The sequence below is a fragment of the Nannobrachium achirus genome, assembly GCF_963921795.1.
Source record: "Nannobrachium achirus genome assembly, chromosome: 13".
NCBI lineage: Eukaryota > Metazoa > Chordata > Actinopteri > Myctophiformes > Myctophidae > Nannobrachium > Nannobrachium achirus.
Window position 1 is genome coordinate 18,059,882 of NC_137833.1, and position 12,803 is coordinate 18,072,684.

Here is a 12,803-nt window from a genome sequence, read left to right on the forward strand (position 1 = left end):
CAAAGAACCAAGAGTGGATTCCGGCGGTGAGACGAGGAGCCCTCCTTTCAGCTCCTAACACATCCATTATGGGATTACATTGATAACGTTCGGGCTTCCGGCTCTCGGAATGCCTGGATCCCTATACACACACAGGCCTCCTCTTACAATGCCTTATTTATTTGCTAGGCGACAGCCAATCTTCGATTGGACACAGCATAGTGCCCCACAGCCACTTGTTGCAATGCTATGTTGCTGCTGTCTACATAGAGCAGTGGTTCTCAAACTTTGAAATTTGAAGGTCTCCCCTTAGCTTTGACAGTGTACAAATGGAACCAAATGGACCCGTTCCATTTGCACATTGTCATAGTCACAGACTAAGAGTCAATTTAGACCCTCATAAAGGAACCTAGAGAGTCCCTGAAATCCACTTTGAGAACCAATGACATATAGTATGGCTCCCTCTCTGGTCGGGTCACCTCTAGTAATCGTGTGTTTCGTCCTGGGCAGAATATCATATCAATCGTTTCAAGATTGGATTTTGCTCAGGATCTGATAATGTTGTAATTTTCCAGTTATCTGGAAGAAAAGCAAAACCTAGGGAGTAACATAGCCATTTCCATCCCTTATATTGGACGTATCAGCGGAAATCACGATGTTCGTCTTTAGAGATTTGACTCCCATGTTGTTTTCTGTGAGCCAGAGCCATGGCCAGGGGCGTCACAAGGCGGTGAAAAGTGGGACTGAGTTACTAGGGCTCAAGGTGGAGGGGCCTCTTTAGCTATTGAAAAATAGCAGATATACAAGCTCACAGAGCTTGTAGATCTGCTATTTTTGAAAAGTCGTGAAAATGTGTGCAAATCTTTGAATATACTGTATGTATTTTTTAAATTAACATTTGTAACTCATATTTTGCTTCTGGAGGGTCCCTGGAACTAAATATTTTGAGATGGTGGTCCGTGGCCAAATACATATCATTTTGGGGATCCTTCACATGAAAAAGTTTGAGCACCACTGACATAGAAACATGGGTTTTTCAAAAAACCTTCAAGATCTGCAAGCTGCAAGCTTGTATTTCTGCTATTTTTCAATAGTTAAAGCACAAAACAACGCAGTGAATCCTTGTACCCAGGGCCCAGAATGTGGTGCGACACCCCTGGCCATGGCATGCTGTAGGAGATATGGAAGTGTGTTCCCTTTGTCTTGGGCGTCAGTGGTGATGGGTAGCAGATGCCGGGGGGCCAGACACATTCCAGCGGTGAACCTCCTTTCCCTCCGCCTTGCGCAGGTCGAGTGCTTCTTGCAAACGAGGGGGAACCGAGGATCACGGCTTCCTGCCAGCTTCAGGTGCTTCCTGAGATGAGGTCAGGGCCATGCAGCGTCTGTTGTGCTCATCTAGACGAGTGGTTCTCAACCTGTGGATGGGGACCCCCAGGGGTGGTCCTCAGATGATTAACTTAATGTGCAACAAGTTTTAGTGTATAGAAGGTACAGTATATGCACACTTGTGAGCATAGAGATCAGCTATTTTCATAATAGAACCGTGTTAAATGTAATTCCTCGTGCCTGATGGAAGGGAAAGGAGCTGGTTGGAATAACGTGTTCCTTCCACGCGCTATGTCCAAACTGGGGAAATCCCCCCTGTCAGGTGAAAATAAGCAACTTGGACTACTCATGCACTGAAGGAAGCATGAGGTCAGTCCGTTGTCTCCCCAGGCGTGGCAGAGGGAGAGCAGAAATCAGGATTACAGGTTAGGTAATTGGCACTGGGTGAAAAAATGGGTTACAAAATCGTGTAAATTGAGGAAATGTAATTCCTCAACTTATAGTGCTCGTCAGGATGGGAGGGGTCCCCAGTTAAAATATGATTATTTTGGGGGCGCAGCTTGAAGAGGTTGAGAACCTGCTGATCTAGTACTGGTCTAGGGTGGACGATGACCAAAGAATCAAGAGTCTGTGGCACTGGGATGAAACACAGAATATGCTCAAAGTGCAGTGCTCAGGCGTCCTCGTAGCTTGTTCAGTTCATGGGTATCGTGACATCCTGCGTGTCTTTGAATCCAGTCTGTGTAAATGTCATCCTCCATTGGCACTCTTAATACTGCTGAGAGAAAACACACAGCGATAGATAAAAAACTAAATTGGAGAGTTCACATGGGATGGGTTACATTGCACAAGTGTTGATGGGGCATTGGGGCTGTATATGAGAAGTTAAATCCCTGCTTTTCTATAGCAATAAATAGATTTATTTGCATGATGACACAACGCTGCAATGGCCCTTGGACCATGTCATTAACTTCAATTCAAAGCGCCGGCTCTGCACGCCCGTGGCGTTAATTTAGTGATTTCAAAACATGGCTTAGCCCCCCCCCTGTCATGCCCACTTTGAAGATCAGACAAAATCTCTTTTCAAATCAGCTGCTTTGAGGGGCCCCCAGTTGATTTAAATCACTGTAGAAAATGTCTTTGCGCTGATCGGTTCTGCAGAGAATGTGACACAGGTGTCAGATATCACAGTATATCAAAAAGATTATGTGACATCTAGAGTCGGGGACAAACAAAGAACAATGTCACCAAATGAGCATTGAAACAGATACTGTAGTTTCCTTAACATTACAGTCAGATCATTTCACATATGTACTGTAAGGCATGCATATTTTCTTTTTCTCCTAAAAAGAAAAAAGAAACTCAGAATTTTTTTTTACAAACACACACTACTCTGTTTGATTCCCGTGCCCACCGTTTCTGAATTCAGCCATGTAATTTGGGCGTAAGATGAAAAGAATTAAACCTTCAAAGTTAACTTGTACAGTACTGTGTTCATTTTCAATGCACTAATAACGTCAGTTTCTGTCAGTATTTAAATGTTCTTGATACCCTGCAAGCCAGCACAGTTACAGTATCGTATGTGTTTGATATCAACACATATTTAAATGGCAGGTTTTGCTTCTTTTACATTTAGGATAGGAGAGAGACAGGATATTGAGGGCAGAAAGGAATGAAAACATCCAAAAATAATAGACCATTATGTGGTCGGCACCAGGGCAGGAAATTCACGGCGGCCACGACGGCCATGGCCGTCGTTGCCCCTCTCTTTGGCCGTGTGCCCCTCGAAAAATGACATGCCCAAACGGCCACAGTGGCCGTGGTGCCCCGGCGCCCACAGCAGTCCGTTAACTTCATTTCACCGTTTTCCATCTGCGCGATTTTCCAGTCATTACGGTGACAGCAGTGCCTGATTGGTTGAGCTGCTTATATGACCAGTAGTAGATTCGATTTATGCTCGTAGCAGCCGCCGGAGTCCCGCGACACAGTGTTTATACAACACAAAAGCATCACCGGGCTAAACGGGAGTTAAATCTAACGCAGCCTGTTTAATAAATCCGGATGTGCGAACAAATGCTTTCAAACGGAGCTCTGCTGCTATATGTCTGTATTTCACGACAATGTGCATTAACGTCACACTGTCATTGGCTGCACCTGTGTGCTGTGCTAGTTAGTTTTGATAATATGAGACGCCAGCTTTCCAGTTGCTCACTGCATGGACGGACACATATTTGTCTCCCGTTGTGTCCAAGCAAGAGAGTGAAAGTTTTTCTCTCTCTCTCTCTTTCTTTTTTTTTCAAGCCGCTGCCTGCTGTGAGTGCCGTGCCGTCAACACAAAACGAGATGTATATCCAATGTGCTCTGTGTTGCTAAAGCTCCCCTTTAAATCACATGTTTGTGCAAGAAAGAAAAGATTATAAATCCGTTGATCCAAATGAAGACTGAGACTGTACAGCAGCAGCTCTGCAATGAAGCGCAAAGTAGGCTACGCTGTTACGTGTAAAACAATAGGGTGAGGTCAGATAAATTGGGACACTTTGGAAGCGCAAAGTAGGCTATAGGGTGAAGTCAGATAAAATGGTCTGCTTTTTGGTAATTGGCCTAGGAAACTAAGAAAAAGCAATGTGTGATACTGAATTAGTTTTTATGATTAATAAGGACTGTTGTCAACATGTTTAAGTTAAATTTATGTAATAAAATAAATTAGTTTTGATCCTACAGCTTTTGAAAAACAGCCTAAATAGGGCTAAAGTGGTTCATGTATATAATAATATTATAATTTATATATACAAAGTAACTAGTAACTAAAGGTTATTCAAAATTACAATAACAAATTAAGTACAATACTTAATTAAATGTACTTAGTTACTTTACACCGCTGCACATGGAAAAACATAAATAAACAGCTTTTTGATATTTATTTAATTGAAAGGTACTACATTAGCCTAATTAAAAATGTAATCTTCCTTAATGTTTAAGCTAAATTAATTATGACTGGCGTGGACTTAAAATCATTGTTTTAATTGATGGCCTTCCTGCCCTGGCACTTGGCCTTTGTGCCCTCAAAAAGTTGACAACACTAAAGGCCAACTGGCCTTGCCCCTAAAATGACGAAATTCCAGGCCTGGTCGGCACACTATTGTCTGTTTGTCTGTCTGTCTGTCTTGTACCACAAACGTTTACTTTGAGGTGTGAATGGAACACTTGCTTGAATGTAGATCAAGGGGTCTTCAACAGGGGGTCCGGGACCCCTAGGGGGTCCTCAGAGTTACTACAGGGGGTCCTCCAAATCTTTGTGTGATAGAAACTTGTTTTTTCCCCTTTTTTTACAGTATATTAACCACTTGAACTTTTGCCAAAAATAGCAGAATTACAAGCTCACAACGTCTTGCGCTGCGAGGCGTTGTGAGCTTGTAGATCGGCTATTTTTGGCAAAGAGCTTTGGAGAGGGAAAAGAGCAGACTACGTAGAGTGAAAGGTCAAGTTTATTAAGTATTGACGGTTCAAGTGGTTAAATATCTGAAAACCCACATTAATATGAATCCAAAATATACTGATGACCGTGCTGTCAAACAATTAAACTATTATGGAATCTATGATAAGGTTGTGGGGGTCCCTGCTTCATCTCTCTCTAAACTAAGGGGTCCTTGGCCTGAAGACGTTGGAAGACCCCTGATGTAGATCATGTGAGGGATTTGTGTCTGGGGACCTATAGTGACAGCCATGGATCATGAGTGTCCCAGGACCAGGATACGTCCTAGCAGATGCAATGGCCCGTGTCCCCTGTTGCCAGGACAGTCCATATTGTGATAACCCTTAGCCCCCCACTGACACTTGCAAGGAACAGCCTGGCATCTGAGGATGTCCTCATCCAATGGCATATGTCAACACAAATCTCACCTTCCTCCCACATATTATTCCCGCCATCCCACGCTTCCCTTTTCACTTTTCACACATTCAGAATGTAGCTGTCTGATCTTGCATTCAAATAACGCACACACACAGAGTTTATAGGCACAGATTGACATGCGAAATCCCGTGCACACAAACGTGTGTACGCACAGACATACGCATGTACGTACGCAGACACTTGCACACTCCCCTGCTCCCACGGTCAGGGGCGTCACAAGGAGGGGAAAAGTGGGACTGAGTTACTAGAGCACCACTGACATAGAAACATAGGTTTTTAAAAAACCTTAGAAGGATTTCAAATATTCAAAGACGTTTTGAATTAAAAAAACTGTGAGCTTTTATATCTGCTATTTTTAATTAGTTAAAGCACAAAATAATGCGTAGTAATGCATTCCCAGTCTAAATGGGTTAAACCCCTACCCCTATGAAGAACATTCATGGGGGGCCCGCAGTGAATCCTTGTACCCAGGGCCCAGAATTTGGTGCGACACCCCTGCCCACGGTTGCATTTGGCTCTGGCAGTGTCTGATAGGCGGAGGCGAGCAGCAACACTCTGATCCTTGGCTCAAAGCGTTGTTTCAGCGGTATCAGCATCAGCCAAGTCAACAGCCCCTCGCCCCATGCTGCTTCTGCTGTGTGGCACCCGGTGGTAGATAACAAGGCTTTAGCTTCTGTTAGCTGCAGCTTCTTACGGGGCAGCGTCACACTCTGACACAGTCAACTGCAAGTAATTACACCGTAGGCATCATCAGGGAAATATTTAAGGCCGCGTGGCACTTGCGCGATGCGCGACACACACTGCGACCGCCACTGCACTCCTTCGTCGTGTTGGAGACAGGGGCGTCACAAGGGGGGGGGGGGGAGTGGGACTGAGTTACTAGGGCCCAAGGTGGGGGGGTGCATAATTATTCTATACTTTAGCTACTGAAAAATAGCAGATCTACAAGCTCACAGCGCGGCACTCGGTGCCGCGCTGCGAGCTTGTAGATCTGCTATTTTTGAAAAGTTGTGAAAATGTGTGCAAGTCTTTGAATATTTGTATTTTTTAAGCAAACATTTGTAACTCAAATTTTGCTTCTGGATGGTACCTGCATGGAACTAAATATTTTGAAATGGAGGTCCGTTGCCAAATACATTTTGTGGGACCTTCACATGAATAAGTTTGAGCACCACTGACATATGAACATAGGTCTTTCAAAAACCTTCAAAGACTTAGCAAAAAATAGCACATCTACAAGCTTGCAGCGTGGCACTCGGTGCCACGCTGTGAGCTTGTATATCTGCTATTTATCAATAGTTGAAGCACAAAATAACATAGTGAATCCTTGTACCCAGGGCCCAGAATTTGGTGCGACACCCCTGGTTGGAGTTGACATGCATTACGTGACTGTGAATCACTTGCGTATAAAATGAAGGTGAAGGCAATGCCGGCTTTAACGGGGTGGCGATCGTTAAGAGACTTACACATTACCATAAACAGTGCTGCCGCTGGATCCATGTCGCTCGAGGGAGGTATAGAGGTATGTGGACAGAGAGCACCTCAGTCAGATCATCCACATAACTGTCATAGAGATCTAGGGGGAATTTCCACGTGAATACATGGTGCAGTAAAAGACTTTATGACCTGCATATCGAATGGCCTGTCACACTGTAAACGCCGCAGCCGGTAGCAGCGTCAACAATTGATCTGAAAACAACCGGAGGTGAAGTGGTCCCTTTCGCCGGCTTCCTTGGAGGGCGTCCAAGAAAACGTCTGCCGTGCCAAACATGTTCCCAAGGAATTCCCCAGGCATACTGGATCTGTGCAGAAAATTGCAGGGTCACTGCACTCCCCGCCATGCCAAGGCTACGCTATGATATTTATCCCAATTGGATCGTCGGGATTAAATACATTGCTTTATCTTTCCCTTTCAGCAACACATAATGTCTTACATGTTTATATCGATTTGGCACTGAAAGATCCCTTTGTGAAAATCTACGACCTTTCCGTACTGCAGTACCGCTCAGGGCTTTTGGACTGAACTCTTTATCTTTTCTTTTGTCTTTTAATCTCAGCCTTCTGCTGGTGTCACACTCTCTGACAAAAGGCTTGAGGAGTTAAGAGTTAGCCAGCTGCTAAGTAAGTAATCCTATCACTGTGCAGCAGCAGCAGGTCTCTATTGCAAGGTGTGAGGAGTCAAGGAGAATCCAGGGGAGCGCTCAAGGCTGTTCCCCGTTATCAGCAGTTATTCATCTCAAAAACACACATCTCACACACACAGTCAAATGCTCCAATAGTGTACAAATGGTTCCATTTGCACGCTTGGGTAGTTGAATTATCACTGCCAGCTTTACAGTGCACGGCAACAGTAGCAACGTGGGAGAACAACGGGTGCAGGATAATGTGCGATGAATGACCTTGAAATGTGTGTCTGTGTTCTGCGAATGCAGACACGACTGCACCTGCTGTGTGTGTGTGTGTGTGTGTGTGTGTGTGTGCCTGTGTGCGTGCGTGCGTGCGCGCGTGCGTGCACCTTGCAGTACATGTTGTGTATTTCAGTCCAAATGTGTATCTCTTTGTAATCGTATGTTAACATCATCTGGCAGTGTGAAAACTTCAGCTTTGAAACTCCAGCTGCAGAAAGGTCGACCCCCCAACACACACACACACACACACACACACACACACACACACACACACACACACACACACACACAAACCTCGCCCATCCCCCATGCATTCATTCATGCCTTGTCCATATCCCATCTCCTCTCTCTTCTTGATTGAGCGAGTTCTTCTCTTCCAACACCTCCACCTCCTTTGACCTCTCCGTCCTTCTCTCTCTCCTCCTCCTGCTCTTCCAGACGGGCCCCTGGAGCTACCGCTGTTCCAGCTGATCCCCTCCCAGAGACAGGTGGTGTTCCGCGGGGACCGGCTGCCCCTGCAGTGCACCGCCTCCCGCCTGGACCCGTCGGTGGAGCTGCGCTGGCGTCACAACGGGCATCCCGTGGCCACGCAGGAGGAGCGGGGCGTCTACCTGGAGGACACACTGCTGCACGACTGCTGCCTGCTGACCAGGTAACACACAGAGAGAGAGAGAGAGAGAGGGAGTAAGAGTAAGAGTATCAATACCGCAATGTAGAAACAATTGTAAAGTAAAAATCACACTTGTGTGAACTGAGCGGTGGAGGCTGTGTGTGTGTGTGTGTGTGTGTGTGTGTGTGTGTGTGTGTGTGTGTGTGTGTGTGTGTGTGTGTGTGTGTGTGTGTGTGTGTGTGTGTGTGTGTGTGTGTGTGTGTGTGTGTGTGTGTGTGTGTGTGTGTGTGTGTGTGTGTGTGCGCGTGCGTGCGTGAATGTGAGTCTGAACAACAGCGCCCCTCCCTTAACATGTGTGGTCAGAAAAGGTTACTGCAGGCTACGGACGCAGACAGACATACATACCCACACACACCGCCACGTATAGGAGCATTGTGACCACCGCTCAAAAACAAAAAAAAAATACTTGAGCAAACGTGCAAAAGCATTGGCATCAAAGGGGAGAACCACTCATTTTCAACATTAAACTACAGGTGTGTCATTAATATACCGTACCTTTGAGTTGTTATGTGGAAATTAGAAAAAAGTCAATTCAATCAAAAAATATTGATTTTGGGGTTAGGCTTACACCGTGATGACATCATCAAGGTGTACTTTGCAAGCCAAACCCCACACGTATTTACGCACAAATGTGCATGATCACACATGTGCAGTGCGGCTATGTGATCCACTTGTATGCTCGTGCAGATCACTGCGCATCACAGACTACACAAGAAGCATGCATGTGCGCATGTAAACACGTGCACATGCACGCACACACACACACACACACACACACACACACACACACACACACACACACATGCACACGCACACGCACACACAGAAGTAAAACCAGTAAGACGCCTAAGGGCGAAAATGTCTTGGCCATCTGGCCAGTGATGTATATCGGACCAGTTACCCATATATGGAGACACCTGGTACCCATAGATATTCACAGATAATATGGGCTTAATATTGATAACATCTGGGATCTCCATATATGGGCATAAAAGGGTTTGGTTCTCTTGGCATCACAGGGATCTCCATATATGGGCATAAAAGGGATTTGGTTCCCCTGACATCACAGGGAGGTCAGAGCATGATGTCAGAGCATGAGAGTCAGCGTGATGTCAGAGCGACAAACCCATAGACCGTAAAAACGCGTACACGGACACGATGTTCCGTTTCTCATAGTAAACTGTGACCTTCGGTCGCAAGCAATCATAGTAATAACACACAACCACAAACATGGCTCCCAGCATCTCTCTGTCTCCCCCTCTACCTCTCATGCCTTCTCCACATCCCATCCCGCTCTCATCTCTATCTGTCTGTCTCTCTCTCATTGTTGATCTCTCTACTTTCACCCCCTTCACACTCTCTCTCTCTCTCTCTCTCTCTCTCTCTCTCTCTCTCTCAGACAGGGGCTGTGATTTACCTTTCGTTATTGGTGCCCTTGATAAGCATCTGAAAGGACAGGACAGAATTGGCTTGGCAGTGTGCCAGCACCCCTGAGCAATCTGTGGCCCCCTGCTCCCACAGCGCAGTAGGTGTGCCAGTGTGGCCCCTCCCACAGCGCTGTGGAAGCTGTAGGTGATGGAAAGTAGCGTCCCATTCATTCCCTATGGAAATCACATGTTTTGAAGAAGCAAGCTTGCCTCTAGCTTTAAGGGAAGCTAGAGGCAAGCGATAGAGGCAGTCTTCCATAGGGAATGAATTGGACGCTGCTTTCTCCCCCCCGCCTCCCCCAAGGGCAATAGAGCCTCGTGCTTCCAACGTCTGTCGGAGGCCTATATGAGGAACAGATGCTGAGTCATAATAATTATTGTGATAATGTTGGCCAGGGTGATGGTCTCTTCCACACTTCTTCGGGGGTTGGGGGTTTGTTTGATGGAGTGAGTTTGCCACAAACCTCCATCCTCTTCCTGTCTTTGTGTTCTCGGCGGGCTGTGGTGAGGGCGAGCGAGTTTTGTGTGTGTTTTCCTGTATGTGGCTGTGTGTGTCTGTGTGTGTGCGTGCGTGCGTGCGTGCATGCGTGCGTGCGTGCGAGCGAGTGGCGCATGGTCCTGACAGCAGGCTCAGACGAAGGAGTGTATTGCTGTTGATTAGTTTAACTGCTGCCTGCTCCGAGTCGGCTTCTCTAACATAAATATTGATGGAGCGCTGGCAGAAATATGTTTCCTTGTGTCAACAGGGATGGAAACGCCTCTTGTTGTGCGCTTTACTTGGCAACAGGAATGCCATCCACACCCCCACCACCGCAGCCACCACCGCCACCACCATTGTTTTGCCTTCGGATGCCACAGATGGCTTGATACTCTTTTCCCTTTTTATTATGTAGCAATTTACTGTTTGTCATTCCTTAATAGCCCCAGCGGAGAATGGGCCGCTTTGTGTAATCGGGCTACTGTGCTGACTAACGTGTTCGGAATGCATGAGTTTCTTTGAATGCAAGCGGCAACACTCTTCTAGAAACACATGACTTACTTGTGTTGCAGTGTTTATTGATATGGATCAACTCAAAATAAATAGTATGTGCAAGATCATTGGTCATTGATATCATCGGTCCCGGAGCTATTCAATATGTTGAAATGTATCAGTGTATTGATACATTTAATCATTGCTTCCCTTCTAACCTGACTTATTGAGTAGTTTGTTTCCAGTATCCTATTGTCTCAGGGCACCCCATAAATATTTTTTTAATCCGAGGCACCCCTACATTATAATTTTCACTCCCAGCACCTTATATTTATGGCATATCGTCATTGTCGGGTGGAAACCTTGTATGTCCAAAACTGTTCGTTTTGTATTCATCATCTATAAAATGTACTAAACTAGTGAAAACAGCAGATCTACAAGCACACAACGCCTCGATGAGAGGCGTTGTGTGTTTGTAGATCGGCTGTTTTCACTAGTTTTGTGTGACAGTCTTGTATGATGAAGCAGGGCTTTACTTTACCAAAAGACGTACACATTTGAAACTTGGAGATACGAGGTTTCTGCCCGACAGTGACGATATTTTAGTTATTATGTTGCGAGGAAAGCGTTGAGATAATAGCCATTTTGGTTAGAACTGACTGAAAATAACTTTGTACTTCAAGTTTAAAATGATACTAAATATTTTTTCAAGTGTCCAAATAAATTCCAAATATTATCAAATTATCTCGCGGCACCCCTGGACTGCTGTCACCCACTTTGAAAACCCCTGTCCTATTCTATCATTGAAATAAAGTGGGTTTGTTCTACTTCTCCATAAAGCACACAAACTTGCAAAAAATATCGGTCATGGGCCATGGCCATGGGGTCTTCTATGTCATTGGTTCTCAAAGTTGGATCCGGGGACCCCCAGGGGTCCTTGAGGGAGTACCAGGGGGTCCCCAGCTAAAGAATAGTTAGGAACCAAATGGACCCTTATGGGTCTGTAACTCAGAGAGTGCAGCAAATGCAACCAAATGGACCCGAATTCCATGATTTTACAGTATAAATTGGGGTCCTCAGAGATAGAAATAGCATTAAATGGGGGTACGTAACCTAATGTACGTCAAACTGGGTGTCCTTGGAATTAAAATGGTTGAGAATCACTGCTAGAGTCATAAAAATCTCTTCTCTTATATGGGGGTCCCTAGCTGGCATATCTTTTCAAATGGGGGTCCGTGGGCTAATAAGTGTAAATATTGGGGTCCTTGAAATGAAAAAGTTTGAGAACCACTGTTCTATGTCATAAACACATTTTTTTCTTCAATTAAACTTTCAGAGAAAAATATGAAATGTTTGGCCCATACACGCATGTTCAGTGATTGTAATCTCATTTTATCCCCCACACTCTGCAATCAGTAGCTTAACTGCATGCTGCCAAACAAATAAAACCACCTGTTTGTGTAAGAGGTGACATTTACAAAATAGGCTTAATAACAACTGCTGAATTAATTAAGTTAATCAACTGCTTTGAACTCTCTTTTTCCAGGCACAATAGGGAATTATATTTTAATCTTATAATAATTTATTGTGGCTGATTTAATTCACCAAACAAATAAACATGTTTATATTATTGAAGTATGACTCACAATTTCCCTCTGTTGCAATGTCTAACTTTTAGATCCGTAGCCTGCTTAGAGGACATTCGGGGTGAATATATCGCGTTCAATGATCCAGTCAGGGATCATTTCACTTCAGTGCAACTGCTGAATGAGCCATTTGAATGAAAATTCAATTCCGTTGTTAGTGAACTGCACTGATTGATTCAGTACATTGAGAAGAAACATAATTCCCATTCCCATCACAAGTCCCTGTCTGTGAGATGGCCAGCTGTACAAAACCTTTTCCTGCGGGAAGACCAGCAGCATGAAAGTGTTTTTATTGTGGGACATGATGAAGGAAGAACCGACAATATTGAAAAAACATTGAAAAGCGACCTCGCCCTAAAGGGAGAGGTCGCGCCATCTGTCTTGGCCATATATGGATTTTGTTAGTGTGGTTCTCCTAACAGGGCATCATCTGGGATACAATCCCTTTTATGCCCATATATGAAGAT

The 12,803-nt window shown here is 45.0% G+C and overlaps 1 protein-coding gene across 1 annotated transcript in view; it reads left to right on the forward strand.

The window, feature by feature from the left end:
- adgra1b (adhesion G protein-coupled receptor A1b) overlaps positions 1-12,803 on the forward strand; it is a gene marked incomplete at both ends in the record, with an annotated part of 253,321 nt that overhangs the window by 66,558 nt on the left and 173,960 nt on the right. Inside the window, one exon of the mRNA XM_080740224.1 lies at positions 8,062-8,275. Within this exon, the coding sequence (XP_080596350.1) occupies positions 8,062-8,275 (214 nt within the window). The remainder of the gene's footprint in view (positions 1-8,061; positions 8,276-12,803) is intronic.